Raw genomic sequence first — 27,298 nt, forward strand, 5'->3', positions numbered from 1 at the left:
CTGTCTTTATTCTTTGCACATCCTTATTGTAACAGATACCAACTGACTGCTCTGAACATTTGTTGTATATAAAATCATAAAGGCTTTCTACCAGATGTATTTTTGGTTCCATAAGATACAGTATTTGATATCTTGGATTTTCCCAGAAAAAGAACCAAACAGCTATAAACTTGTAAAGTTTAAACACAAACTTATATTATGTTATTAAACCCTTCCACTGTAAAAAGGAATTTGTACAGATACATTTATTTTTACCATTTGGGTGGTTTTTCTTTGTTTTTCTTTTTTTTTTTTTTTTTTTGGATTGATGTCTTAGTTAAGTAGTTTGTTTTAAAACCTGCGATAATAACCTCTTAATCTATAATGTGCATCTGAATTGCTTGGGGATCTTTTTTAAAAATTCAGGTTTTGGATCAGAAAATCTTAGGGCCCGAGATTCTGCAGTTCTTTTTATTTTTTAAGATTTTGTTTATCTATCTATCTATTTATTTCTTTATTTATTTGAGAGAGAATGCATGTGTGCACAGGAGCAGAAGGAGGAGCAAGGTGTGTAGGAGCGAAGAATCTCAGGCAGACTCTGCTTCAAGAGTGGATCCCACATGGCACGCTGACGTGGGGCCTCAACATGGGTTTGAGGACTTGACCTAATGACCCTGAGATCATGACCCTGCGATCATGACCTGAGCCAAAACCAAGAGTCGGATGCTTAACCAACTGAGCACCCCCAAGATTCTGCAGTTCTAACAAGCTCCTAAATGATAGCGGTGTTTTTTGTCCATGTACCACCTACTGAGTAACAGGGATGTATAATATGCATTATTTTATCTTCAAGTTGCTACAGAAGTTTTAATCCTGGCTATGCATTAGACTCTTCTTAGTGCTTTAAAAATATTTAGATGCCTAGGCCCCACCTCCTACTTACTGAATTACATCCTTAGATGTAAAAGAGCTTAGCATCTATATTTTTGAAAAGCTCCACTGATGGGCAGCACCACTGAGTTAGAATAATTAAAGTTAGAGATAAGTTTGCTTTGTAGTGATATCCAGAAAAGCAATAAGATACATTTCATGCAGATAGTTATTAACCGGTTCTACTTACAAATTTTTATTCTTTAGCTGTTCTGGATGTTTTTTAGATGTTATTGAGAACATGTAATAAATTGTAGACGTAATTTGAAATGAATAGGTACTCATTATTATCTTTTATATGGCCTGTAATGTCTTATTCGACCATATTTGATCACAAGTGGAGTAGGCCACCTAAACAGTCTTAAACAAAAGTGGGCATCTACCAAAAATAATGGGGATAATTCTGGCTTCTGGCGCTACTGGTCTCAATGAGTCAAAAATAACTTTTATCAGAACTACTTTCTGTTTCTCTACTCTGCCCTCCTTTATATTGACTTATTTTGACTAGTCTGTTTGTCTGTATGATCATGAAACTGGCCATAAGCTCATGACTCACATCTTAGCAATTCAGTTACCTTTGAACATAGAGGTTCTTCCAAACCTATGACAAAACTCTGGGTGGGGACTCCTAGTTGTCCCAGCGTAGGCCAGAGACACATTTCTGGTACCAGAGAGTTAGGGGGTCAGGCACTTCTAGACCACATGGGAGGAACAAATTTATTACAGAATTGGAGAACAGCGATTTTCCAGAAGATTCCAAATGAACAGTATATACATGAAGTGTGACATTTAAAGATTGTTCATTAAGATAAATAGAATTAAGTAACTTGACTTTTGCTTTGTTTCTCCTTTTGGGTGTATCCATATTGGTGTGAAAATCATATAATAGGAATAGGAAAATTATCTACGGCTGATGGTAAAGCCTTTGCAGACCCTGAAGTGCTTCGGAGGTTGACATCATCTGTTAGTTGTGCGTTGGATGAAGCTGCTGCTGCACTTACCCGTATGAGAGCTGAAAGCACAGCGAATGCAGGGCAGTCGGACAAGTAAGTACATTTTCTCTGTGATCAGTACAAAAACGTTTTCTTAATAGCTAATGTTCGCTGAGCCTTTATTTTGTGCTTGGCATGGAGGTAACTCCTTTATACGTAATATCTTGTTTTTACTCACAAAAAGCCTTAAGGCAGTGAATTTTGTTTTACTTAACTTTTATTCTGAAAACCGGAAGAGAAGTGAATAATTTAATTGAGATCAAATAGCTGGCAAGTGGCAGACCTGGGACATCAGTGACTTCAAGTTAAGACCTTTTGACTCTTTAGATTTTGTTTTATTTTAATGTTTTGGTGACAAAGAAGTAGATGCTTTCTTATTAGGTATGCCATTTTCTAGTTCATGTGTATAGTTACCATTTTAAAGAGCAAGGTTTATTTTTTGTTGCTTGTTCTGTGAACGTTCAAAAATGTCATAGATTTAGTTCCCATAATTTGAATGTGAGTCCCACATACTTAATGTTTGTATGCCCTACAATTCCTTTTACATAGTACTTTATAGTTAGTAAGGATTCAGTTTATATTTTGTGACTTTGCTTTTTTAAGTTTTTCTGATAATCTTATACCATTTCATATTTAAAAAAAAAAAACAGTTATGGATAGTACCTGAAAAATGGGTATAGGTTCCAAGAAAGCAAATCGAAAATAATTATTAATATAAATTACCTTTTTTGCTTCCTCAGAGACTTGTTTTCCTCTAACTAAAATGAAGCCATGTTATTTATTTTAGCAGTTGCCTTTAAACAGTTGAGAAAATGGGAGTATTTTATATATGGGTTTAGAGAATTTAAAAAATAGAATTTAAGGATTATCTTTTATATAATAGTGTTTTTGTGTGACATCTTTAAAGAGCATGAAAGAGCGGTTGTATAGTGTTAACAAGAATATGAATTTACTGTTTCTCTTGGCTCTGAGTTCATCTTCATCTGTCTAGATTTTTGTGTTTTTATTAATTTATTATTCTTCTCATGGATTGACCCTCCTTCAGTTAACTTCAACTTCTGTTTCTTGATTAATGATCAGTTTTACTACCCTGTAGTATTAGTGATACTCTTAAATGTGGTGCCTCCTGAGACTGGCAAGAAAGAGGTTAAAAATGCCTTCAGGAGTATATTAAAGCTAGTTCAAACAGGAAATAGAATAGAAAAAGAAGAAGTTACAGATTCTTTGGCATTGAATATACTAGAAGAATAGTAGAGCATGTTTGTGACAGTCATTTATTCAGCAAAACTTGAGAGAGATAGTGGAGTGCAGTGATTTTTTTTTTTTTCCTTTTAAGATTTTACTTATTTATTTGACAGACAGAGATCACAAGTAGGCAGAGAGGCAGGCAGAGAGAGAGAGAGAGAGAGAGGGAAGCAGGCTTCCTGCGGAGCAGAGAGCCCGATGCGGGGCTCGATCCCAGGACCCTGAGATCATGACCCGAGCCGAAGGCAGCAGCCCAAACCACTGAGCCACCCAGGTGCCCCCCACCCTTTTTTCTTCTTCTTCTTTTTCTTCTTCTCTATGTTAGATTTTATATTAGTTAAGTGTGGTGCCACATGCGGATCTAATGTACACTGTGCTCTTGAGTTCAGAATTCCAACTGTTGTTACAGTAGTTCTGGTAAGCTTGTTTTAAAGCTAGCACACACATAAGGAAATAGAATGCAAATCTAAATGGGATAGTAGTAGAGGAGTGTATGTATGTGCCTCAGGAAGAGAAAAAGAGTAAGAGCCCACTTGAAAGAGAGAAAAGGTATGTTCTTATAATGGCGTGTCTTGTGGGAAAGATTTGTCTTAAATTTGTTTAAAGGTAATGGAGAACACTGGGTCTGGGGACTGTCAGTGTCCTAAAAAATGGGAAATTATAAGACAAGCATACTAAGTGCTATTCAAGACTGAGTTTGGTAAGGAGATAATACAATTAAACAGTATGAGTAATATATAGCATGACACACAATGATAATAACTATGGGGAAAAATTGAGTGGGGAGGTGTTAGGGCACTGTTTAGGGTTGGAGAGCAGTGCGTTTTTAAGAGAGTAGTGGGGAAAATCCACAATTAAAAGGTGGCTGTTTAGCAAACACCTGAAGTTGGTAAGAGGGTGAGCTGTGTCTGACAGAGAAGCTTTCTTGGCAGAGGGACAGCAAATATGTACATCTTGGAGTTGGAGCTTAAGTTAGCATTTTTTGTGAAAGGCAGCTATAGAATACACGATGTGCATTTATAATAGCTCTTTTATATATATATTTAGCTATTTTATATATTTTTATATATTCAATCAATGTGGCAAGAGTAAGAGTGAGAATAGTAGATGATGAAACCAGAGAGTTAAAAAGTAGGACTGTGGTACCCTATCACTGGAAAGATCTCATAGGTACTTGGCTTTTAGTGTGACTGAGATTAGAGGCCAGATGGAGGATTCTGGGCAGAGGAGTGACGTGATGATCTGCTTTCCTTTAAATAAGATCTCATTGACTGCCTTGTTGAGTCTGAAGGAAAACAAAGGTAACAGCAGGAAGGCTATGCAGGAGACTGTCATAATCTGGGCTAAACAGTGATGTTCTTGAATCAGGGTGGTAGTAATAATAGAGATACGGAAAAGATGCCTTTAGTACCAGAATGCCTTTAGTACCCATGGATGGGTACTATGGATGCCTTTAGTACCAGAAGTGACAGGACCTTCAAGAGGATGATGTAAGAATTGACTTATATTTGAATGAGAATATTAATAGCACTGGATTTACTGTTTTTCTTAGGATGGATTTTATCCAGTTGAGACTCTTTAGAAGTGTCCAGAGTTGGAATTTTTAACCTCAAAAGCCAGTATGCTGTGTAATTTTTCATATTTTTATATTATCCTGATACTATAATGTTCTTCCCCAATAGCCGCAGTTTGGCAGAAGCCTGTTCAGAAGGAGATGTAAATGCTGTGCGAAAGTTACTCATTGAAGGGCGAAGTGTAAATGAGCACACTGAGGAAGGGGAGAGCCTCCTTTGTTTAGCTTGTTCTGCTGGATACTATGAGCTTGCACAGGTTCGTATGATAATAATCACACGGGTTGTTTTTGTTTTTTAATCTGGCCTACTTATTAGGAATATAATAAAACTCAACCATTAGGTTCATTTCAACAATAGTTTTGTTAGATACACTTTGTGGTTGTTGGCTCTTTTACTGTAAATGACTAGGTGGGTGTTAGTGGAAGTATGTCCCATATGTTATGAATATATCATTTTCTAATATCATTTAACCTTTTTCTTTCATAAGGTTTTGTTGGCAATGCATGCAAATGTGGAAGATAGGGGAATCAAAGGTGACATTACACCTTTAATGGCCGCTGCTAATGGAGGACATGTCAAAATTGTGAAGTTGCTGCTAGCTCATAAAGCCGATGTCAATGCACAGTCTTCAACAGGTTATGCATATTTCTTTTTCAGTTTCATTAAATAAGAAGACCCTTTGGTGATAATTATTGCACATGACAGTCATCGCTTATAAAGCTCTGGCAATTCTCTGACTACAAAGTGCTGCATATTTGCATAAGGCTATGCATTAGGTTTAATGTATAGAATATATTTTGAATAAAATTTTTCCTCTTTGGTGTGTGAGGATGATCACTTGGTCTTTTAAAGTTCTTTTAGATTAAATTAAATGCTTGCTCAGTTAGAAGGACTACCCTCTTAGAAATGGGCTACAGTGCTCCAACCCAGATTTGCTATTTCTCAGGGGAGAATGGAAGGGAAGATAGGTAGAACAAGAGGGCTGTGGAATGAAAGGCAGGTCTGTCATTGTCTACTGATACTAAATTGTGGCCTATAGAACAACAAAGTATTATGAAAACTTTGTGTCCCACAAGGGGGACATGACTTTAGTTTAAACTTTTATTTTTTTTAACTTTTATATATTTTTTCAAACTTGGGCATAGGTGGGTTTATATGAAAGTTCTAAAATTTTATGAAAATATATTTTGTGCATCTTCATCATGTAAGATTTTAAAATTTGTTAAATATTTTATTTTTAAAGATTTTATTTATTTATTTGAGAGAGAGTGAGAAGGAGCAGTGGGAGGGGCAGTGGGAGAAGGGCAGAGGGAAAGGGAGAAATAGACTCCGTGCTGAGCAGAGCCCAATGTGAGGCTGGATCCCAGGACACCCCAGGATCACCTGAGCTGAAGGCAGATGCTTAACCAACTGAGCCACCCAGATGCCCCAAATTTGTTAAATATTTTTAATAATTTCTAGGAGCTTATAGTTTCTGGTTTGAAGGAGTTTTAGAAACCCTTATTTTACCCAGAATATTAATTTTTTCCCTCTGTAATGTGAAAGATTTTTATCATCCAGAGGAACATTTTTCAAATTACTTAAGCTTTGATAGTTAGCTGGTGTTTGAAGTTGCAGTGAAAACAATTATGTATGATTAAAGGGGCAGTATGAGATATATCTACGTATGATGAATAATCACAAAAAATAAAGCATGTGAAACTTTTCTCTAAAGTTAGAATGAACATAACTTTTTTCCTCCTATGAAAAGTTTAAATTTTAGAATTGCTCAGTTCTTTTATAACTGTACAGTTATGGCAAGTGAATTTCTTTTCAACATATATTTGACACTGATGTTAAATGGAAAAGAGCTGGGAGTTGATTTCAGTAAGATAAAAGGCAATGGGAAAGGAATTATATGTATTATCTAAATGTATTAAGATTATAGTCTCCCCATCTGCCTGTGGCTCAGGTCATGATCCCAGCATCCTGGGATCTAGAGTCTGACATCTCAATGGGCTCCCAGCTCAGTGCGGAACCTGCTTCTCCCTCTCCCTCTGCCTGCTACTCTCCCTGCTTGTGCTTCTCTCTCTTTGACAAATAAATAGAATCTTAAGAAAAAAAAATTACCATCTCCCATTTTAGTTTTCTTCTTGATGATAAATTAGGCTCTTTTTATTTTAGTATTTTATGTTAATATCTTTTTGCTTTTCCTTGAATGGGAAGAAATCAGAGAGGGAGACAAACCGTGAGGGACTCTAGACTCCATGAGCCAAACTGAGGTTTACAGAAGGGAGGGGTGGAGGTATGGGGTAACCAGGTGGTGGGTATCAAGGAGGGTGTGTGTGGAATAATGAGCACTGGGTGTTATACACAACTAGTGAATTGTTGAACACAACATCAAGAACTAATGATGTATTATATGCTGGCTAATTGAACATGATAATTAAAAATATAAAATATTTTTTTGTTTTTCTCTATTAAAATAGGCAATACAGCACTTACATATGCTTGTGCTGGAGGCTATGTAGATGTTGTAAAGGTGCTCTTGGAATCCGGTGCTAGTATTGAGGACCATAATGAAAATGGTCATACTCCGCTTATGGAAGCTGGAAGTGCTGGACATGTGGAAGTAGCCAGATTGCTGCTAGAAAATGGGGCTGGCATTAATACGCATTCCAATGAATTTAAAGAGAGTGCACTTACATTAGCTTGTTACAAAGGTACGGCATAAAACATTTTTTTAAAATGAAGTTTTTAAATACATGATATGACTGTTACTTTACGTAATACAGTTTTTAAATTAAAAAGTTAATTAAGAGGTGGTAATAGAATATTATATGTAATTAACTTAAAAGTTTAAAGTGTTTCAGAGTTTAATATGTAAAGTTTGAAATATAGACTTAATATTATAAATATATTGTCAGTGAAAAATGATTGTTAAATGGTTCAGTTGTTTTATCAGAAATGGTTAATTTTAATTATGCATTGTAATTTTTCATGGGTTTTGTGTCAGAATATTTTGTGTGGTTCACACGAAAGAATCCTCTTGATTCCAGAAGTATTTAACCTGTAAGGTTAAAAGTAAATATAGTAAAAGTAGCTTCTATTAACAAGAAGGTGCTTAAGCTATTTCGCATGACACTAAGAAGGAGAAAAACTGAAGAGATAGGTGGAGATTTGAGAAATGAAAAGTGGTGTGAGGAGAGTTTGGATTCTAAAGAACAATGTTGGAATATCATCAACACATTTAATAAAGTTAGAAGGAAGAGCTGGTTGAAATTGATAAAAACACCTACCTGTACGTACCTAACTGTACAAAAGGGGTATATGATATTTTAAATGATGTTAGTCAACCTGAAAATATTGGTAATACCGAAAAATGCCATCCTTTGCGAGGGCAAGACAATTGTCTGGACAGTTGCTCATTCTTCAGCTAGTAAATGCTCTAGATTCTAGGTTCTAAAAAGATAACCTCAGAGCTACCACATGCTTCTCAGACTACCTTTTTGACAGATAAATGGCTATAAACCAAGGAACTTTTTTAAAAGGTAAATTTTATGTCTGCATAGCCATTCAGTTCAGTGTTTTCATACCATCTGCTGCTGTCATATATATAATATAATAAAATAAATTTATATAATAAAATATAATAATAAAATAAGTGGTAAATTTTTGACCTTGAGGCATCAAGTAAAAACTCTTACAAGTTAAGGTACAGAATTTAAGCCGGCACTCACTCTCAATGGCTGAATCACTTCCCCCACCAAGTTTGTGAGGGAATACCTTCTTAAATTATACAACTAAGGCTTTGATCGCCACACCCTAGTTGTGGCTCTGGTGGTGTTTTGTTCCGTTCTATCTCATAGTGACCAAGGTTGTATGAGGTCCCCTGATAATTTCCTTTAAAAACATGGTTAGAATAACATAAATGACTACAATTTAAGTTAAATGTGAAAATATGCTCTATCTAAACTGCTTTCGGTTGTCTGGTGTTAACAGAGTCTCAGATTAAGGATGGTTAGGAAACACAGCTGAGGTCCCTTACTTCCCCAGTACTGTTTGGTAATTAGTAGAGGCTTATCTTCATTGGGAGGAGCGGAATTAAAGCCTTGGGACAGCCTCTCCAGGCAAGCTAATTGATTGGGTGGCTCTCTCCCCTTTTCACAAGTACTTTTGAACCTGGAACTGGCTGTATTTTACTATTGGGTCCCAGCTGGCCAGAAGAGCTTTGAGATGGGGCTACATATAACTACTCTTCCCTCTCTCCTTTGCTTGTAGCCCCACCCTGCTTTCCAAGGGGCGTCTGGGGTTGGGGCTTGCAGGCTTTAATTAGAAGCTGGATATAGAACTGAGCTGGTGGAGAACATCTCTGCTACTTACAAGGATCCATGGACCCTCTCCCTTTCCTCTATTTCGGGTGAGGTCTTCTAGGATATAGATTGACAAGGAGGAGATGGGGAAGGGCTAGAACTCAGGCTGAGACTGAACTTGATGTGGCTCTTTGGGAAGGGAAAAAGACTGAGAGGAAAGGGAGGTAGGTAGTTAGCAAAAACAAGATTCAGCAGATGTTACAGTTACTTATTGAAGTTTTCGTTGTTTATGAGTTTACCGTCCACTGCTTCCCCTTAGTCCTAATTGATTGAGAATTGATTGCAATTCCTTCCAAATAAAGTTGGAAAAAATTAGTCATTTTTCTACTGTTTCTTACATAGTGTCTGAAATCCTAAACAAACATCTTGTCTTTTTAACTACTAATAAGGTGTCTTTATTTGAACTGAAGCTTATGGTTTATTTGAAACTGCATAAATATAAATATATGAGTATTGTATATATGTATGTGCATGTATGTTTATATCTAAATAGGTGAATAAGTATAAACTAAATGAGGTGGTTTCAGATATATATATATATAATCCCAATTTATAAACAGATTATTCTTAAAAACTTTATGAGTTAGTAATTGAAACTTAAAATGCATTTCCTCTTAGAAATAACTTCAGTCGTTATTATCCCAGGCTACTAATTCATGAAAGTTAATTTGTTCTGTAGCATAAATAAATGTAACATGCCCTAGCTCTTAAAAGGTGGTAGAGGGCATATTCTGGATTTTGGATTTTAATGGCATCTTTACTCACTTGCAGCAAGGATTGTAGTATAAGGAGTAGAATTACAAGTATCACTTTATAATTTATGTGTTACAGTTGAGGGTGGTTTGCAGCTGACTTTAGTATTATGCTTATAAATGTATTACTATAAGTTAAATATAAATTCTCAAAGTATTATAAATTTTTTCTTACATTTTTTGGAATAATAAAATATTTTAAAGTAATCTTACACATTTTTGGTTTAGGACATCTAGAGATGGTGCGATTTCTTTTGGAAGCAGGCGCAGATCAAGAGCATAAAACAGATGAAATGCACACTGCTCTAATGGAGGCTTGCATGGTAAGACTGGTGAAATACATACATGAAATATATCTATATATAGTTCATAGAGACAACGCTAGTGTATGACGAGCATCTTTTCCCTGAGTTCGAAGATTTGTTTATCATAGATTTATTATTATAGAGCAGAGCCTCAGCTATATAGCATTCAGAGCCAGTTGTATAGTGTTAACTTCTTTCTATTAAAGGTCCTTTCTGGAGCTTTACAGCACTACTTTTATTTTCTCATTCTCACATAACTATGCTGGTATTACACAGTTGGCACAAAGAGCAACTTTTTAATTTTTAGTTTTTAATTTAAATTTTTAATTGCATTAAAAGTTAATTAGGGATAATGCTAAGCAGAGCATGTTCATCAAACTGATCATTTAAATTTGAATGAAAAATGAAAATTTGGAAATTAGACTATTATTTGTGTAACATAATTCCCCCTCTGTGTATGGTCTTTTCTGAGCCCTTAATTTCCTTTTTAAGAACTTTGTTTTTAGGGTTTATACTTAGGAACAGGTAATAATAGTATTCTTACTTAAACTTCTGTATCTTAGTCTGTGATTTGTGGCACAGAAATGAATCAGAATGACATTATAGGCTGATTTTGAGAAAAATATGCCAAAGATAGAAAAAGGCCCCAAATGAATTTAAGTTTCTTCTCTCAATGAAAGGATGTTCAATTTTAATTACTAATTTTTAAAAATACCAGATAGTTAATTAAGAATTGAATTAGCCATGCCAGTTTTTGCCTTAATAAATGATCCTTTGCAGAAACAGGAGTTTTGAGGGTCTTAAGTTCTCATCTGTTAAAAGTAGGGTAATATCCTTCTCTTAGGTTGTTGTGAGCATTAAATAATGTCATGTATTTAAGACACATCAATAACATCCCCATGCTAAGGAACTTAAAACATCCTTGTGACAACCACTAGAGAACTGTGTTATAAGTAGATGAAAGATACTGGTAGTGGCCAGACATTTTGAAGCTTGCCAAGAGATTGGGATTTTAAGGTGGATTTTAAAGGAAATACAGGAGTTAATGATGGAGGGAGAAAATTCTGAGCCCAAGGAACACAAAGTAACCATTGTAATAGGGCATTAAAGTTGTGCAGTGTGGCAAGTACAGAGGTAAAAATGGGTGTGACATGTTCAGAAGAAGATGAAATGTCTGTAAGGTAATACAGACAAGGAAAAATCACATTAAAGGCGAAAAAAGAGAGCCTTGGGGTTGCCTATGGTTAGGAAAGTTGTGGGAAAGGGAGACTAGCAAAGGAGACAGAAGATAGTAAGAGAGTATTCTTTTTTCCTTTAATTTTCACTGGCGTTTAAATGTTGAACAACAAAAGGGAAGTACTGTGTACAAATTTTGTTTCATTTCCCCTAACACATTATCTAAATTCTCTGCCGTCTCCAAAAAGTATTGGATTTTTCTTTTTCTATCTAATCAAAAGTTTGCTTCTCCTTAAGGTTTCTACAGAAATACTGTTTTCCCTTTCTAAGCTTTATCCATGTAGCATTTAAGTATATATTGTGCAGTGCTGGTGTTGTTTCATAATAGTCTTTTGTTACATGTACTTAATGTTTTTTTCTCCCAAAGGTTAATAAGCCTCTTGATTGAAGGGAGGTATTAGTGTTCTACAAGTTTCATAGCCTCAATCTCTGTTTCATGGTCTATGCCACAGACATATAGATACATGGTCTCATTTAATACTTGCTTTCTCAACAGTTAAATGTAGATTAATTCTTATTTGAATGGAGATTGGTAAACCTTCGTTGTATAGTAATTGAGAAGTGTTCACATTTTTAATGTTTCTTTTAATGGTGCTGATTTAATTTTTTTAATTGCATTGTAATTAGGATGGCCATGTTGAAGTAGCTAGGTTACTTCTTGACAGTGGTGCCCAAGTGAACATGCCTGCTGATTCATTTGAGTCACCATTGACTTTGGCTGCATGTGGTGGTCATGTGGAACTTGCGGCTTTACTCATTGAAAGAGGAGCTAGCCTGGAAGAGGTCAATGATGAAGGTTATACACCACTGATGGAAGCAGCTCGTGAAGGACATGAAGAAATGGTGGCATTACTTCTAGGCCAAGGTAACCATACCAGTGAAAACACTAAAGCACAAATATTTAAAATGTAAGGTTGCAATATTATAAAATTGGGTTTATGTGTTTCATCTTTCTAGTAGATTTGTAATGAGATGTTGTCACAAAAATGAATGAAAAGGTATTTGCTTTGAAAATAGCTTCTGAGCTGTGCAAAACAAAACCAGATAGACTTCTTTAATATTAAGCTTTCAGATATCGCACGCTTTGTGAGTAGAGACAGAATTGGGGATGAGTTAGGGTGGTAGATTATGTAGGGGCATATAAGAGATTTAGCATTTCTTAGAGTAATGTATTGAGAGAATTCCTCTTGGGGATAAAAACTTATTAATAAATACTTAAGGTATCTAGTGTTTCATGAAACAAAATGGGGTAGTCCTCCCATAAGGATGGATGTGGTGAGACGTGATGAGAATGCAAGAATGCATTTGTAAGAAGCTGTCAAGGAGTCAACACACAGTGGACTTTATGCTTGGGAAAAGTGACACATTTATTTTGCATTATTAAGGAACCTTTAGTTTAACAGACAAAAGGCTGATAGCCAAGAGGTATAAAGAACTTCTCAAACTCAACACCCCCCAGAACAATAATCAACTCAGAAGATGGGCAGAAGACATGAACAGACATTTCTCCAATGAAGACATACAAATGGCTAACAGACGCATGAAAAAAATGTCATCACCATTAGCCATGAGGGGAATTCAAATCAAAACCACATTGAGATACCACCTTACACTAGTTAGAATGGGAAAATTTGACAAGGCAAGAAACAACAAGTGTTGGAGAAAGGGGAACCTCTTATACTATTGGTGGGAATGCAAGTTGCTACAGCAACTTTGGAGAACAGTGTGGTGTGGAGGTTCCTCAAAAAATTAAAAATGGAGCTACTCTCTGATCCAGCAAATGCACTACTGAGTATTTACCCAAAGATACAGATGTAGTGAAAAGAAGCAGCATATGTACCCCAATGTTCATAGCAGTAATGTCCACAGTAGCCAAACTGTGGAAAGAGCTGAGATGCCCTTCAACAGATGAATAGATAAAGAGGATGTGGTCCATACACACAAAGGAATATTACTCAGATCAGAAAGGTTTAATATCCAGCTTCTGCCTCCACATGGATGGGACTGGAGGAGATTATGCTAAGTAAAATAAGTCAAGCAGAGAAAGTAAATTTTCGTATGGTTTTATTTATTTGTGGAACGTAAGGAATAGCATAGAGGACATTAAAAGGAAGGGAAAAATGAAGGGGGTGGGGGAATCGGAGTGGGAGATGAACCATGAAAGACTATGGACTCTGGGAAACAAATAGGGTTTTAGAAGGGAGGAGGGTAGGGGGAGGGCTGAGCCTGGTGATGGGTATTAAGGAAGGCATGGATTGCATGGGGCACTGGGTGTTACACGCAAACAATGAGTCATGGAACACTACATCAAAAACTGGTGTACTGTATGGTGACTAACATAACATATTAAAAAAAAATTTTTTTTTTTAAAGTAAGATACCTTCAGAAGTAATCTCCTACCTCTCTGTATATGTAGCCAAGTTTTATAATCTCTTTTAGTAGTAAAGTTTGTTTGGACAAATTTAAGAAGAGTGGCACATTTTTTAAAAACTGTATTGGCTAGAACTTTAAGTGCAGAGATTTTGTAGTATACTTTTTACATTTGAATCACAGCTCCAGTGCTTGCTGATTTTGTAACTTTAGGCAAATTCCTAACCTGTGCACTCTATGACAAATAACGTTCAAAAATCTTTATATATAATATATATAAATGTTCACAACAACCCTACAAATAACAAACTTAAATATTCTTAAGTATTCTATGGTGAATGGCGGTAGTACTGATAATAATAATGTTGTTGTGGCCTTGGGCAAGTTAATGAACCTCAATTTCCTTAGCTGTGAAATGGAGCCAATAAGAACATGTAAAATGCTTTCGAATATTGCCTGGCAAACAGTAATAGTGTATTAAATGTTAGCTAACATCAACATCATTAATTTTGAATCTTTATAACAAGGGAGTGTCATTTATTTTTCTAAATAAGTTCTTTTATCACCCGGTTTGTACCTTCTGGCTGAATAAATCTTCCTGAAGCTCTGTGCATCAGATATGGACTCGTGGGTATATTTTTAATAATTTTCTTTATTTGTAATTACCTCTTTGAGTAGGGGAGAAGCATTTTATGATTTAGGAAAATAAATAGTAAAATAATGCACATGTTCATTTTTGAAGTATAGTTATTAGGAAACATGTTTTGCTTATTGAAATAAGTTAATGACTTTCTTAAAGTAATTAGAATTTTTGTTCTAGGAGCCAATATCAATGCACAGACAGAAGAAACTCAAGAAACTGCCTTGACTCTGGCTTGCTGTGGAGGCTTTCTGGAAGTGGCAGACTTTCTAATAAAGGCAGGAGCTGATATTGAACTAGGTTGTTCTACCCCTTTAATGGAAGCTGCTCAAGAAGGTCATTTGGAATTAGTTAAATACTTATTAGCTGCAGGTAGGCATGTTTGCATTTGGGAGGAGTTTGTACATGATTTATTTAAATAAAAATGTTAAAATGCAAATAATTTTTTTCTTACACACTGAATGTGTATTTAAAATATGTTAAAAATTGGGTCAACTGTTGTGTGTATTCTGCATAAATAACTTACCTTATGAAGTTTGAAGTATGTATAGCTTTAATTTCAAGCAGTAATTATGTTTTTTTCTTGCTTTTAAAATGCTGATAATATTCTCTGTTTCTAGAAGTGGATAGGGCTATTTGAGGAGATGTGACTTATGTAGAAGAAATTTCTATGTCCCGGGGCGCCTGGGTGGCTCAGTGGGTTAAAGCCTCTGCCTTCAGCTCAGGTTGTGATCCCGGGGTCCTGGGATTGAGTCTTGGGATCGAGCCTCGCATTAGGCTCTCTGCTCAGCGGGGACCCTTCTTCCTCCTCTCTCTCTGCCTGCCTCTCTGCCTACTTGAGATCTCTGTCAAATTAAATAAATAAAATCTTTAAAAAGAAAAATTCTATGTCCAGCATGTATGTCTTATGGTTCTTTTATTAAGTCTCTGTATTGTTTAATACTACCACAGGAGCTAATGTTCATGCTACAACAGCAACAGGGGATACAGCACTAACGTATGCCTGTGAAAATGGTCACACTGATGTAGCAGATGTCCTACTTCAGGCAGGAGCAGATCTGGTAAGCTAGGTCACTTTTTAAATTCTAATACTTAAAACCAAGACAAGAAATTAATTTAAAACTCTAGGAGATTACAGACAAAAGTGTTTCTTCTAATTTTTTGTTGGCCTTTTTACCATTTTTTTTCTGTTTGGGCATATTTTCTTTCCACATTGTTTGGGTTCTGTTATTATTCTTCTTGATAGCAGGGTTAGCCAATCTATTTCCCCTTGTTCTCCATAATAAAAGGGAAATTTTATCTTTAATGTGTTAGTACAAATTAATTTTTTCTTAGGTACTTAGGTATTTTTGGAAGGTAAGTATTTAATAAGTAGTCTTTTCACTCATATAATTTATAATTCTGTAGAAAGGATGTAATACTGAAGTCATTGTATGATAGATTATAAAGAGATAAAGTACAGACAGTAGAGAAGCTCAGGAGAGGTCACGAAGTCATCTGAGAATACTGTATTTTGGGTTGGGTAAGGTTTAAAAAAGGTAGATAGGGCACTGTTTTGAGGAAAGAGATATGAGCACAGCCTGAGAGGTAGGGAAGCAAAAGCAAACATGTATGGAGATAATACTCTCCCAGTTTAGCATGTGAGGGAGTAGAAGTGAGACATGGAAAGGTAGTTAAAACTTAAGTAACCATATTTTCATGGGGCTGAGATTAACAAGCAGATTTGTATTCCTGTAAAAGATCCTAGTTTATGACAAAACTTCATACATGCGAGCAAGAAAAGACTCCATTGATCAGTTTTGTAAACTTTGTTTCATTTCTCTTTCCTCATTTATGGAAGGAAAGCGTGAAACTAGAAATGGGATTACTGTTGTGTCTTGCATGTGTTGGTACAGTTCTCGAAGCAGTTATGACACATGTTATACTCTTGTTAGTTGTGTGCATATTTCTTCTAAATTAGATTTTGAATTTATTCAGCTTAAGAACTATATTTCCAGTGCTTACCACAGTAGTTGTGAAACATACAGCACTGTAACCTTGTTTATTAGTTCATTGCAATTCAAATAACTTAGTGTGTGGCTTAAGAGAAAAATCAAGTTATAAATCAGATGTGAATGTGTGTATATATATATATATGTATATATATATACATATATATAAATGCTTTATAAACTGTTTTTTTTCTGCGACCTTTATATTCTAAGATCTGAAAATTTCTCTAATAGTGTTCTCAATTTTTCAGCAATCACAAGAATGCCGTAGATTCTCCATCCTTTTGAGACCCTGAAATCTCTAGTAACACCTTATAATTGGTGGTTTTCTGGATATTAGATCATTAACTCTGATGTTTTCATATAAGGTAACATGGAGTTAATGGAAAGTCAATAAAGAAGGAAATGACGTACTGCAGAAATTCCTATAGGTAGGCTACAGACTAACAAAAGGAAGATCACTTGGAGTGGATAAGGAAAATGCTGATTATGCTGACTGGAGAGGGCTGGATTAGAGCGCCATTCACTGTTCAAGTTACACAGCCCTTTGGAAGAGAAGGAAAAATTACCCAGATAGATTTAGATGAGGGCGTCAGAATCACATGAATATAACTTCAGTTCTTAAATTATATCTGTAGAACATGTTTCTAATTTGGGATTTTTAAAATTTAAAGATGTATTCCTTAATTTGTTTCAAAGCATGATATTTAATATATTGAGATTCAGAAATTAGTCCAACTCTTTTCCTTTTGATATTCATGTAAAAGAACAACTTTCACTAGCAATTAAATTATGTTTTTTTTTTTTTAATAGGAACATGAATCTGAAGGTGGAAGGACTCCTTTAATGAAAGCTGCAAGAGCTGGTCATGTTTGTACTGTTCAGTTCTTAATTAGTAAAGGTAGGTTTGTGTAAAGCAGTAGTTTTTTCCCCAAAGATGTCTATTCCCTGCCCTGGGTTGTTTAGAGATTGAGAGGTAAAGGACGTTTTGAGGGTATCACTAGTGGAGGAGTGCTACTGAGATTTTGTGAGTGGGTGGTTGATAAATATCCTGCAATGCATAGAACATTTCCAAACTAGGAGGAATTGTGATACTGAATACCAGCCTTGTATAAAGAAAAATTTCTCTATGTAAATCTTTGAGGGTTTAGATAACCTAAAATCTGTTCTGTTTATTTAATAATATATCTTGAAACCTGTATTTTTATGTTTATGCCACTGAGATACTTAAGGGCAGGTCACTGTTCTACTTTACATTTCCTTGGGCCTAAGTTTCCTTCTTTGTAAAATATAGAAATGGTCATAAATACAGCACAAAAATATTCAAAATTGAAATGTGAAAAAAATGCCAAAATGCATGGAGGATTTCATCTATGGTCAGTAATTCCACTTTGAATATCAAAAACCATTTTAAATGACAAAAGTAGCATCTTATTACTTCCTTTAAGTTATTTGTTAGGTGTTCACTACATAAGCTCAACTTGAAACAGTTTTTTTTTTTAATGATTCTTTTTTAAAGATTTTATTTATTTATTTGACAGACAGAGATCACACGTAGGCAGAGAGAGAGGAGGAAGCAGGCTTCCTACTGAGCAGAGAGCCCGATGTGGGGCTCAATCCCAGGACCCTGGGATCATGACCTGAGCCGAAGGCAGAGGCTTTAACCCACTGAACCACCCAGGCGCCCCAACTTGCAACAGCTTTTATGCAGATTTCCTCATTCTTAAGTACAGAAGATGAAAGATTTTGTTTGTTTCAACATTCATAAAAGAAAGGCTGTGCAAGCCATGTGTAATTAAAAAGACAATATATACTATTTCCTTCTTAGCATAAATACTGAAGAAATCTCAAGTTTGTAATTGTTTATAGGAAAAGAAAATAAATTAGAAATAACCTTAGTCAAATTATTTTAGGCAATTTGAACACTTGTATGTTTATACCATAGTATTCTCAAGAACGGAATTATTTACCTAATCACTATTCTCTCTTTTTGATAAATCTCTCTCTGGTTCCATTTTCTTCCTGCTGTTTTATTTCCATTTCCCACATTGCCAAGCACAGTGCTTTAAGTCAGAGGTGAATTCGTATTGAGGGCATGGTGTACCCGTTTTCATTCTCAGATACTTCCCAGTGAAAGAAATCAATAGTAGTATTACTTTCTATTTGGTAGTAATATTACTTTCTATTCCTTGTTAATTGTCTATGTAGTTAACTCATAGGAGGCAATGTGATTTATTTTTATTGCTTTTTAATCATTTTTTCTTTAATGGAAGAATTTAACATGGAGATAAACTTTTAGGTTTTTCTTTTTTGAACAGTGATTATATTAGAAGTAATGTATACATTTAGCCTTATCTTCTGCCAGTGCATACTGAAATGTTTATGGATGAAATTATGTCATGTTTGTCTGGGATTTGTTTTAGAGTAATTCATGTTGGGAGAGGAGAATTGATAAAGGTTTATGTGAAATGGGATTGTGTCTTTATGATCACTGAAGCTGGATAAGGAGCATGTGGGTTTTCATTATGCTATTCTCTCTACTCTTTATGATTTTGAAATTTACCGTAACTTAAGAAATAGCAGTCTACTGACATGATTTTCTATGTCTTGTCTGTTTTAGGAGCTAACGTGAATAGAACCACAGCTAATAATGACCACACTGTACTGTCCCTGGCTTGTGCAGGGGGTCATCTGGCAGTGGTGGAACTACTTTTGGCTCATGGGGCAGATCCTACTCATCGTTTAAAAGTATGTAATTCAAATGTTTCAGGTAGCGTTGTGAATTAATTCTTCCTCTTGAACATTAGAAGATATCATCTACCAGTTCTATTTATAATGGCATTTTAAGCATATTCATATTTTTCTGTTTTATTAGAGGAAAATGTTCTTTACCAAACCTAAGATTTGAATATGTCTGGGGCCTATTGGCTTTATCTTCCTAAATGGTTCTGGAAGTTAACTTATTTTTATAATATATTTTTTCTCCTTCCATATCCACTCTTAGGATGGCTCAACTATGTTGATAGAAGCAGCGAAAGGTGGCCATACAAGTGTTGTTTGCTATCTTTTGGACTATCCTAATAACTTGCTTTCAGCCCCTCCACCAGATGTCACTCAGTTAACCCCTCCATCCCACGATTTAAATAGGGTAAGATTCAAAACTAAAGTATTTTATATCTTCTTATCCCTCTTTGGCTCATGGTTTCAATTTAAACTAGATTTGACTATTTTTTGTTACATGTAGTTCTCTTACAGCTATTTAATTTGAAATGGTTAAAGTTGTAATCTGGTATAACATTCAGATTGTAGATTGATGTGATTTTGATTTGCTTATTTACTATGGCCAGAATAGCCATTCAAATTCAAAGTCCATTAAAAAAATGTTATGGGAAAAAAAAAATTTATGGAAAATAATTTGGTGCCAACATATTTTAAGTAAATATGTCAATGTCTGAGATTAATACCATATTACAAATATTTTGAAGAAGTCTTTATAACTTACTCTTAATTTAAATTATGGAGTGCGTGGGAAAAGCAGAAACATAATCAGTTTCCTTTGTCTTAGGCTCCTCGTGTCCCAGTTCAAGCACTGCCCATGGTTGTCCCACCTCAGGAGCCCGACAAACCACCTGCGAATGTTGCCACTACTCTTCCCATCAGGAATAAAGGTCAGTTACACTTCTGAAGACTGTCTTTTACATGTCACCTGGGTAAAAATGATAAGATTACAAAAAAAACTATCCATTTTTCCACAAAAATTGAATTTTGCTAAGTTGACATAAAGATTTTTTTTTTTTTTTACTGATGAATAAGGCATGTTACTGGGAGAGAAGATAGTTAATAGCATAATTTATGCTAGAGTTATCAGTATTATTAGGAGAAATTCAGATGCTCATCTTTGATGCAGTTCTGATTATCCACGATTCCTCTAATAACTGGTCATTTCTATTCATGTTAAAATATTAGGGCTGGGTATAGTTGGATTACATTTTTGTAAATTACTTAAATTTCTGTAGTGATATAAGACTTAACAATTTAGATCAAAATTAAAATATATTTTAGAATAACTGGTTTGATATAGATTTTATATCTGGGCTACCTTTTCTTAACCAATAATTAAAAGTTACTTCAGATAAGCTTGTTTGTTTCTCTAGAATTCTGAGGTCCATATTTGACTTGTGGATGTTACACCATGCATGTTCTTAAGTTATGTCCCAAAACATTACAGCTACCAGTTTGAATCAGTTTTTCTTTTTAAAAAGTTTCACCTGAAGAACCAATGCAGTTATAATTTTTTGGTTTTTGGCTACCTATATTATTTTACCAACAAGAATACTAAGTATTTCCACCAGCTCTTTACAGTCACTACTACCAATCTAGAGCCTTGGCATCTTTTTCAGTTAGTGTAGCAAACAGCTGATTGCTACACCCATAGCCAGATCTGTTTATTCACCTGGCTGTCAGAAGATACAGTGGATGGCATAGTCCAGCATCTTTTCTTCCAGGGAAACTGAATCCCAGTTCTCTACTGGCCAGGTAGCTGTGTGAATATGTGAATTTATATCTTGCCTTTATCAGTCTTGAAGATGGTAGGCCCCCAACAAAGACAAATTTTAGCTGGATTTAATTTCCTGGTACTTCTCAGTGGTTTGGGTACTCTTTGTGTGTATGTGTGTGTGTTTAAAAGGCATAGACTATCAAATGTGGAAAAACCCTTAACTTAGAGGTCTAAGTTTTCCCTACATCTTAATAATCTAGCATTATTTTTCTGTTCTTATGATAAGTTTTACATCTTTATGACCAGATGAAGTGTCTACACATAGCCTTAGATTTTACTTTAATTGCACCACTTCGATATCACAGACCTGCATCCCTCTATTGTCTAATTTTAGCCATGTAATATTTTTAAAATTAACTTCCCAAAGATTACGCTATGCACATAAAATACATACATTCTATATTTATGATAAAGAAGGTGGATTTGTTTTTAAACTCCTTAACAGTACATTTTCACCTTCTATGGATATGATAACTTGGTGCATAACTGTTGGCACTAAACCTCCCAACAGTAACTCTGTAATGAGGATGCCATTCACGTGCACTTCTGAGGGGGTTTCTTTTTCACACAGCTGCTTCTAAACAAAAGTCCAGCAGCCATTTGCCAGCAAACAGCCAGGATGTACAGGGTTACATCACCAATCAGTCTCCAGAGAGCATTGTAGAAGAGGCTCAGGGAAAGTTAACAGAACTGGAACAGAGGATAAAAGAAGCCATAGAAAAGAATGCACAGCTGCAGTCCTTGGAACTGGCTCACGCTGACCAACTTACCAAGGAGAAGATCGAGGAGCTGAACAAAACAAGGGAGGAACAAATCCAGAAGAAGCAAAAGATTTTGGAGGAACTACAGAAAGTAGAGCGAGAGTTACAACTGAAAACTCAGCAGCAACTAAAAAAGCAGTATCTAGAGGTTAAAGCTCAAAGAATTCAACTTCAGCAGCAGCAGCAACAGTCTTGCCAACATCTGGGACTACTAACTCCTGTTGGGGTTGGAGAACAGCTTTCCGAGGGAGACTATGCACGGTTACAGCAAGTGGATCCTGTTTTGCTTAAAGATGAACCCCAGCAGACTGCTGCTCAGATGGGTTTTGCACCAATCCAGCCTCTGGCCATGCCTCAAGCTTTGCCTCTGGCGGCAGGTCCCTTGCCTCCAGGGTCCATCGCAAATCTTACAGAACTGCAAGGAGTGATAGTTGGACAGCCAGTACTGGGCCAAGCGCAGTTGGCAGGGCTGGGGCAAGGAATTCTGACAGAAACACAACAAGGGTTAATGGTAGCCAGCCCTGCTCAGACCCTCAATGACACGCTGGATGACATCATGGCAGGTGGGTTTATATTGTTATGAGCAGGTATCAAATATGATTTGCTTAAGGCGAGTAAGAGTGTGCCAGAATTTTTTGCCATTACCCAACTTGAGAACTATTTTTGGACTCTTGACCCATGTATATCCTTAGAAATACTAGTTCCATCTCAGAAGTTCTCAGACGGATACAGGTCGAATTAAAGATTATTAGCTCATGCAATACGAATGACTGAAACTTTTTGGCTTAGCTGGGTAGGCTGGGAATCTAGGTTTTTTTCAGTAGTGGGATTGATGTTTGAGTTTTTGTTTTCATTTTTATTTTTTCTCTTTAAGTTCAGAACATTAAGATTGAATTTTGGCTTTTGTGCTTCTGTATTCACCAATAAACTGGAAAATTGATAGAAGTTGAAGTGCAAAACTAGTAGCACACATCAGGAGGCTTATTTGTGAACAGAAATACTTTATATCCTAATGGATCAGACTTCAAACCTGATGGATATTTAAAAAAAAAAAATTTAAACACCTTTACAACAATAATAAAGTACCATACCAAATAGGGTTTGTTTATACTGTATGTCAGTGGTTTTATCCCCTGTGAATGTTAATGTGTAGTCTCTTTCTAATTGTATTACAGGAAGATGTTATCCCCGGACAGTATCATAGATGATTTATCTTTCAATGTGTAGCTAAAGAAAATTTATTCCATTATAATTAGATTCATTGGCAAGAGGAAATATTTAGAAGGTTGTTTTAATGATTCTGATTTTTGGTACTTTTCAAGAGTTCTGTAACAAAGTAGTAAAATGAGATTTTGTAGGGTTATAAACCATAAAAATGCTATATTGAGAAGGGTAATTTTCTTCATTTAGGAAAAAGATAAAGAAAATTTGAAAAGGGAGAAAAAGGGAAAAACAAAGGCAGTAAATCATTGACAATTGGTAGTTTTCATCTGGTGTCTTCCCCTTTTTTTATTCTTTGGTACACTTAAAAGATGACTGAGTTTTTCTACTTTTTGAAACTGTTGGGGCAGTGTTAGATATTATGATGAAATCACATATAATTTGTCTTTCATCCTTTAAAAGAATAAAAAAATTAAATTGTATAGTGTTGAGATATTTAGCTAACATTCAGAAACTAAGACACCAGCTAATGAGACAGGTTTTATACTTAACAAATTGCTCCTAAGTTTCCCAGTTCTCTTTTATTATCATCCCAGCAGTATTATATGGAACAAAGATCTCTGCTAATTTTAGAGGGTATAGTAACTGCCTTGAAAAAAATGGTATTAATCATTAGTAAAAACTGTAAAGATTCTTATATTGATAAACATAAAACTTTTCTGTAGATTTAAGAATTACTGTTAATAACCATTAGGTGGTTAAAATAATTGGGAATACAATTAAAGAGACATTAGTATCTTATGAAAATTGGAGCACAGTAGCCAAAAGTCCCAAGTTTGCTATTACTGACTGTTAGTTTAGGTCATAATAGTGTTCTTTCTCTTGTCAGTTGAACTACCAAAGAATGTATAGAGTTAAGCCTTATTTATCCAATTAAGTGAAGACTGGACATTCCTACCAATGAAAACGTAAAAATTTTTTGATATGCTATTAGAATTTATACAATGTTCTTGGGCAGATTTATCAACGTTGATTTGCCAGTTGTACAATTTTTATACTGATCTGAATTACTGGAGATTTGTAAAGTAGTTTTTTCTGTTAATTGTTTTACCAAAGGAAAACAAATTCTGCCTATATGTTTCAGGTGTTTTCATATCAAGAATTTCAAAAGCACGTAACTTTTCAGGAAATATGACAAATATTTCTCATTATAAAAATACTTTATCCCTTTCTTATGCCCATTAATATGGAGAGAGGAGAGATGACCAGAAGGAAGAACAGGATTAAAAGCATCCAGCCACTTACCTGCAGTCCATCCCTATCATCATGCCTTTGCACATGCATAAACATACACATATACTCTTGCACTCACTTCCACAACTTTTCGTTAAACAACTTTTGTGTTAGTACTTGTTCTTTAGGTTGACTAATGACCATTTCCGTTTCTTTCTTTGGGTTTCTTGAAATTTTATAACCTCTTTAGGCTCAGTCTTCCTTCCCCACTGCAGCATAACCTGTTCTTTATTCTTTAACTCCCATTTCTTAGACTGCTCTTGTAAGGTTCAGTCCCTTTCTCTAGTACTTGGCTGGCCCAAATCTTCTGTCTTTCCTGTTCTCTGTACTTACATAGCAAAATCAGTTCCCGGTTTAACCAGTCTTAACTCCTTGTCTTTGCTGTGCTCTCAAGTTCCTCCCTTCCTTACCTGGTGTAAAACTTCCCTGGAGTGTCTGGTTCTCATTTAAAATCTAACCCTAAAATGAAATACCAAGTGTAAAGATCTGTACCAGAGTTCCTTCAGATCCCTGCATATTTACAAGTTGTTACTTTAATTATTTCAGTTATTTCATTAATTTCATAAGTACCCCAAAGGAAATGAAATGAGGGAACTGGTTTTTCTTAAATCTCTTTTTAGATGAGATCATAAGAACAAGCAATTTGACCAAAAATAAGAAAACTCATTTTCATATGTTCTTTAAAAGAACTTATTCCAATTAAAATGTAAATAACAATATAGTCATTTAACAATAAAGCTTAGACATTTTGTTTAGTATCATGAAATAAATATCAGTTCTTTGGACAGATTGGTGTTCATTCTGTTTAAGCTAATTTTAGTATTTAGCATTTTCACTTGTGAAAATCCAATCAGAGGAGATTATGGAATCTATTTTAAGAGCCATAGATTTTTTATGGTTTTGAAGTTTATATCTAGAATATGTACATTTAAATTATCTTGGTTTTTTTTTTCTTAATACACAAAACCATTGATCAATTTAGTGTATTAGAACATGCCCTTTCCTATTAATCTGGATCCCTAAGGATTCAAACTGTTTTGTTTTGTTTTGTTTTGTTTCCTTCTTTGTTTTTCTTTTAGCTTTTAAGTGGACTTAAAAATGTATAATTATAGAATGTGTGTTGCTATAATGTATATAGTGTATGTTTGTGCCTGAACTAAGGATTTCATGTAAAACAGATTTCTTAATTGACAATTGTGTTTATAATTGTTAAATAAGGTCAATTTCAGTTTTATTCTTGGCAGGATCATAACCTCTTTTGCCTGGTTTCAGATCCAGTTGTGAATCATGATTGTTTTCTGTCTGATGTAGTTGATAAGTATATCGATAACACACATCCACACTACTGTTGACCATTCAAAGATTAATGCCCAAACTATACTAGTGCTATAGTATTTTTAATGGCGGGGCGGGGGGTGGGTGGAAAAGGATTAATGTTCACTTATCCAACTCCAGAAGTGAATCCATAAGAGAATAAAATACCCTCAATTGCCACAACCTTTAGAGTTCTCCCACCTCAAGTATTGACCTAATTAGCCCCTTTTTAATTTGCATATTTTGGTTAAAAAATATAAAGGGAAAATTACACTTAGAACTAACAATATACTTAGAACTAACAATAATCTATATTTGAAGGTTTATTGCGTGTATACATTTATTTCTACCTTAATCTTTTAATTTTGTCCTCAAGTCAGTGTAATTGCTGGATTGATTGGTGGGCATTTTAACCCCCACAGAATAATTCTACGTGTGAGAAACTATATTTCTGTGTGAGGATCAAATTTTCATATTTTACTATTCTGTCATAGTAAAGGGCTACCATTCAGAATATTATCATCCCCTTGCCTGCAGTTAGTAAAAGAGTAGAGAGTGTTTTAAATGATTTGAGAGTGAGGTTCACCCCAAACAGTGAAATTACTTTCATTAGAATATGCGGTGTCAAAATGGCAGATTAAAACTCATACTTTTCTCCCTCTGAACTTGGCTATTTTACCTTTTATTCCTTTTCGGATTAAGAAGATACAATGGACAACTATCCATTTGCATTTATATTCAGTTTTAGTTCATAAGATACCCTTTTTGTTTTCAGGGTTATTTTGAATTGGGGTTTTATGATTACATACTGTAAGAGGGGAATTTTATTTTCAGATGGATTATTATTTAGAAAATGGGTTATTCTTAATATGCTTTCTATTTTTAGACTGTTGTCCAAAATCAGAAATAAAATAACCAGAAAAATGAGTTATTAGTGCTATGGCATTCTACCTATAGACATTTTGTTTTAAAAAATCTTTGAATATTTTCTAATAATTATTTCTTACTGTTCCCTAACAATGTTTCATCCTTATTAAGTGCAGTTATTTTGTTCAACAGCAGTCAGTGGAAGAGCATCTGCAATGTCAAACACTCCTACCCACAGTATCGCTGCTTCCATTTCCCAACCTCAGACTCCAACTCCAAGTCCTATCATCTCTCCTTCAGCCATGCTTCCTATCTACCCTGCCATAGATATTGATGCACAGGTAAGCTCCAAATTCTGGAGGGATGGTTTTTAACTAATCATACCATCAGTGAAAACATTAATCAGTGATTTAAATCATCTTAGACTGCTTTGTCTCCAGGCAGAAATCTGAGTCACATTCATGAATAAATTAGAATCCACATTTTAAAAAATAAAATACCAGATGCAGATTATTTTTGATAATTATGTGATGGTTTGGTTTCCGCAGTTGTCAAATAACTTTTTTTTAACTTTAGAAGAGGATGTTAAAAGAAATAACTTCTTTAAGATTAGTTTGTATTTTATTCTAATCTTGAATTAGAAGATATGCTTCTAATTCATAATGGATTACACATAAAAGATTCTTCCATTGATGTATCGTATATACTCAGTTACATTTATATTGTCTTGGAAAGTTCTGATCTTGCTGACTGAAACACGTAGTGAATCTGTGTGTCTGTGTCTGTAGCACTAAATCAAAACTAAACACCCAGTTTTTAGAAAATTAGTTTACCATGTAATCTCAGGGCAGAGTGAAGTTGGAGATAGGAGGCTAGCTGGTGTTTTGTCTTGAAGAAATGCTAAGAGGCTTAGTTTAGGAGACTGCTGGACAAGATAAAGGTTATGTGTCCTTATTCAGGACTGAGAAACGTTTGCAG

At 35.0% G+C, this 27,298-nt stretch overlaps 1 protein-coding gene across 6 annotated transcripts in view; it reads left to right on the forward strand.

Annotated features, from left to right (window-relative positions):
- Nucleotides 1-27,298, forward strand: part of ANKRD17 (ankyrin repeat domain 17) — a 162,983-nt gene that overhangs the window by 82,053 nt on the left and 53,632 nt on the right. For 3 of the 6 annotated variants that reach the window (XM_059159391.1, XM_059159407.1, XM_059159417.1), the window contains exons 3-16: nucleotides 1,799-1,955; nucleotides 4,829-4,976; nucleotides 5,208-5,355; nucleotides 7,189-7,422; nucleotides 10,053-10,147; nucleotides 11,993-12,230; nucleotides 14,556-14,747; nucleotides 15,327-15,436; nucleotides 17,180-17,267; nucleotides 18,987-19,114; nucleotides 19,371-19,514; nucleotides 19,932-20,034; nucleotides 21,496-22,248; nucleotides 26,513-26,661. In XM_059159391.1, the coding sequence (XP_059015374.1) occupies nucleotides 1,799-1,955; nucleotides 4,829-4,976; nucleotides 5,208-5,355; nucleotides 7,189-7,422; nucleotides 10,053-10,147; nucleotides 11,993-12,230; nucleotides 14,556-14,747; nucleotides 15,327-15,436; nucleotides 17,180-17,267; nucleotides 18,987-19,114; nucleotides 19,371-19,514; nucleotides 19,932-20,034; nucleotides 21,496-22,248; nucleotides 26,513-26,661 (2,687 nt within the window). The remainder of the gene's footprint in view (nucleotides 1-1,798; nucleotides 1,956-4,828; nucleotides 4,977-5,207; nucleotides 5,356-7,188; nucleotides 7,423-10,052; nucleotides 10,148-11,992; nucleotides 12,231-14,555; nucleotides 14,748-15,326; nucleotides 15,437-17,179; nucleotides 17,268-18,986; nucleotides 19,115-19,370; nucleotides 19,515-19,931; nucleotides 20,035-21,495; nucleotides 22,249-26,512; nucleotides 26,662-27,298) is intronic. The other 3 variants (XM_059159397.1, XM_059159424.1, XM_059159433.1) reach the window with 3 other exon arrangements.

The sequence above is a fragment of the Mustela lutreola genome, chromosome 1 (genome assembly GCF_030435805.1).
Source record: "Mustela lutreola isolate mMusLut2 chromosome 1, mMusLut2.pri, whole genome shotgun sequence".
In the NCBI taxonomy this organism is placed as follows: Eukaryota; Metazoa; Chordata; class Mammalia; order Carnivora; family Mustelidae; genus Mustela; species Mustela lutreola.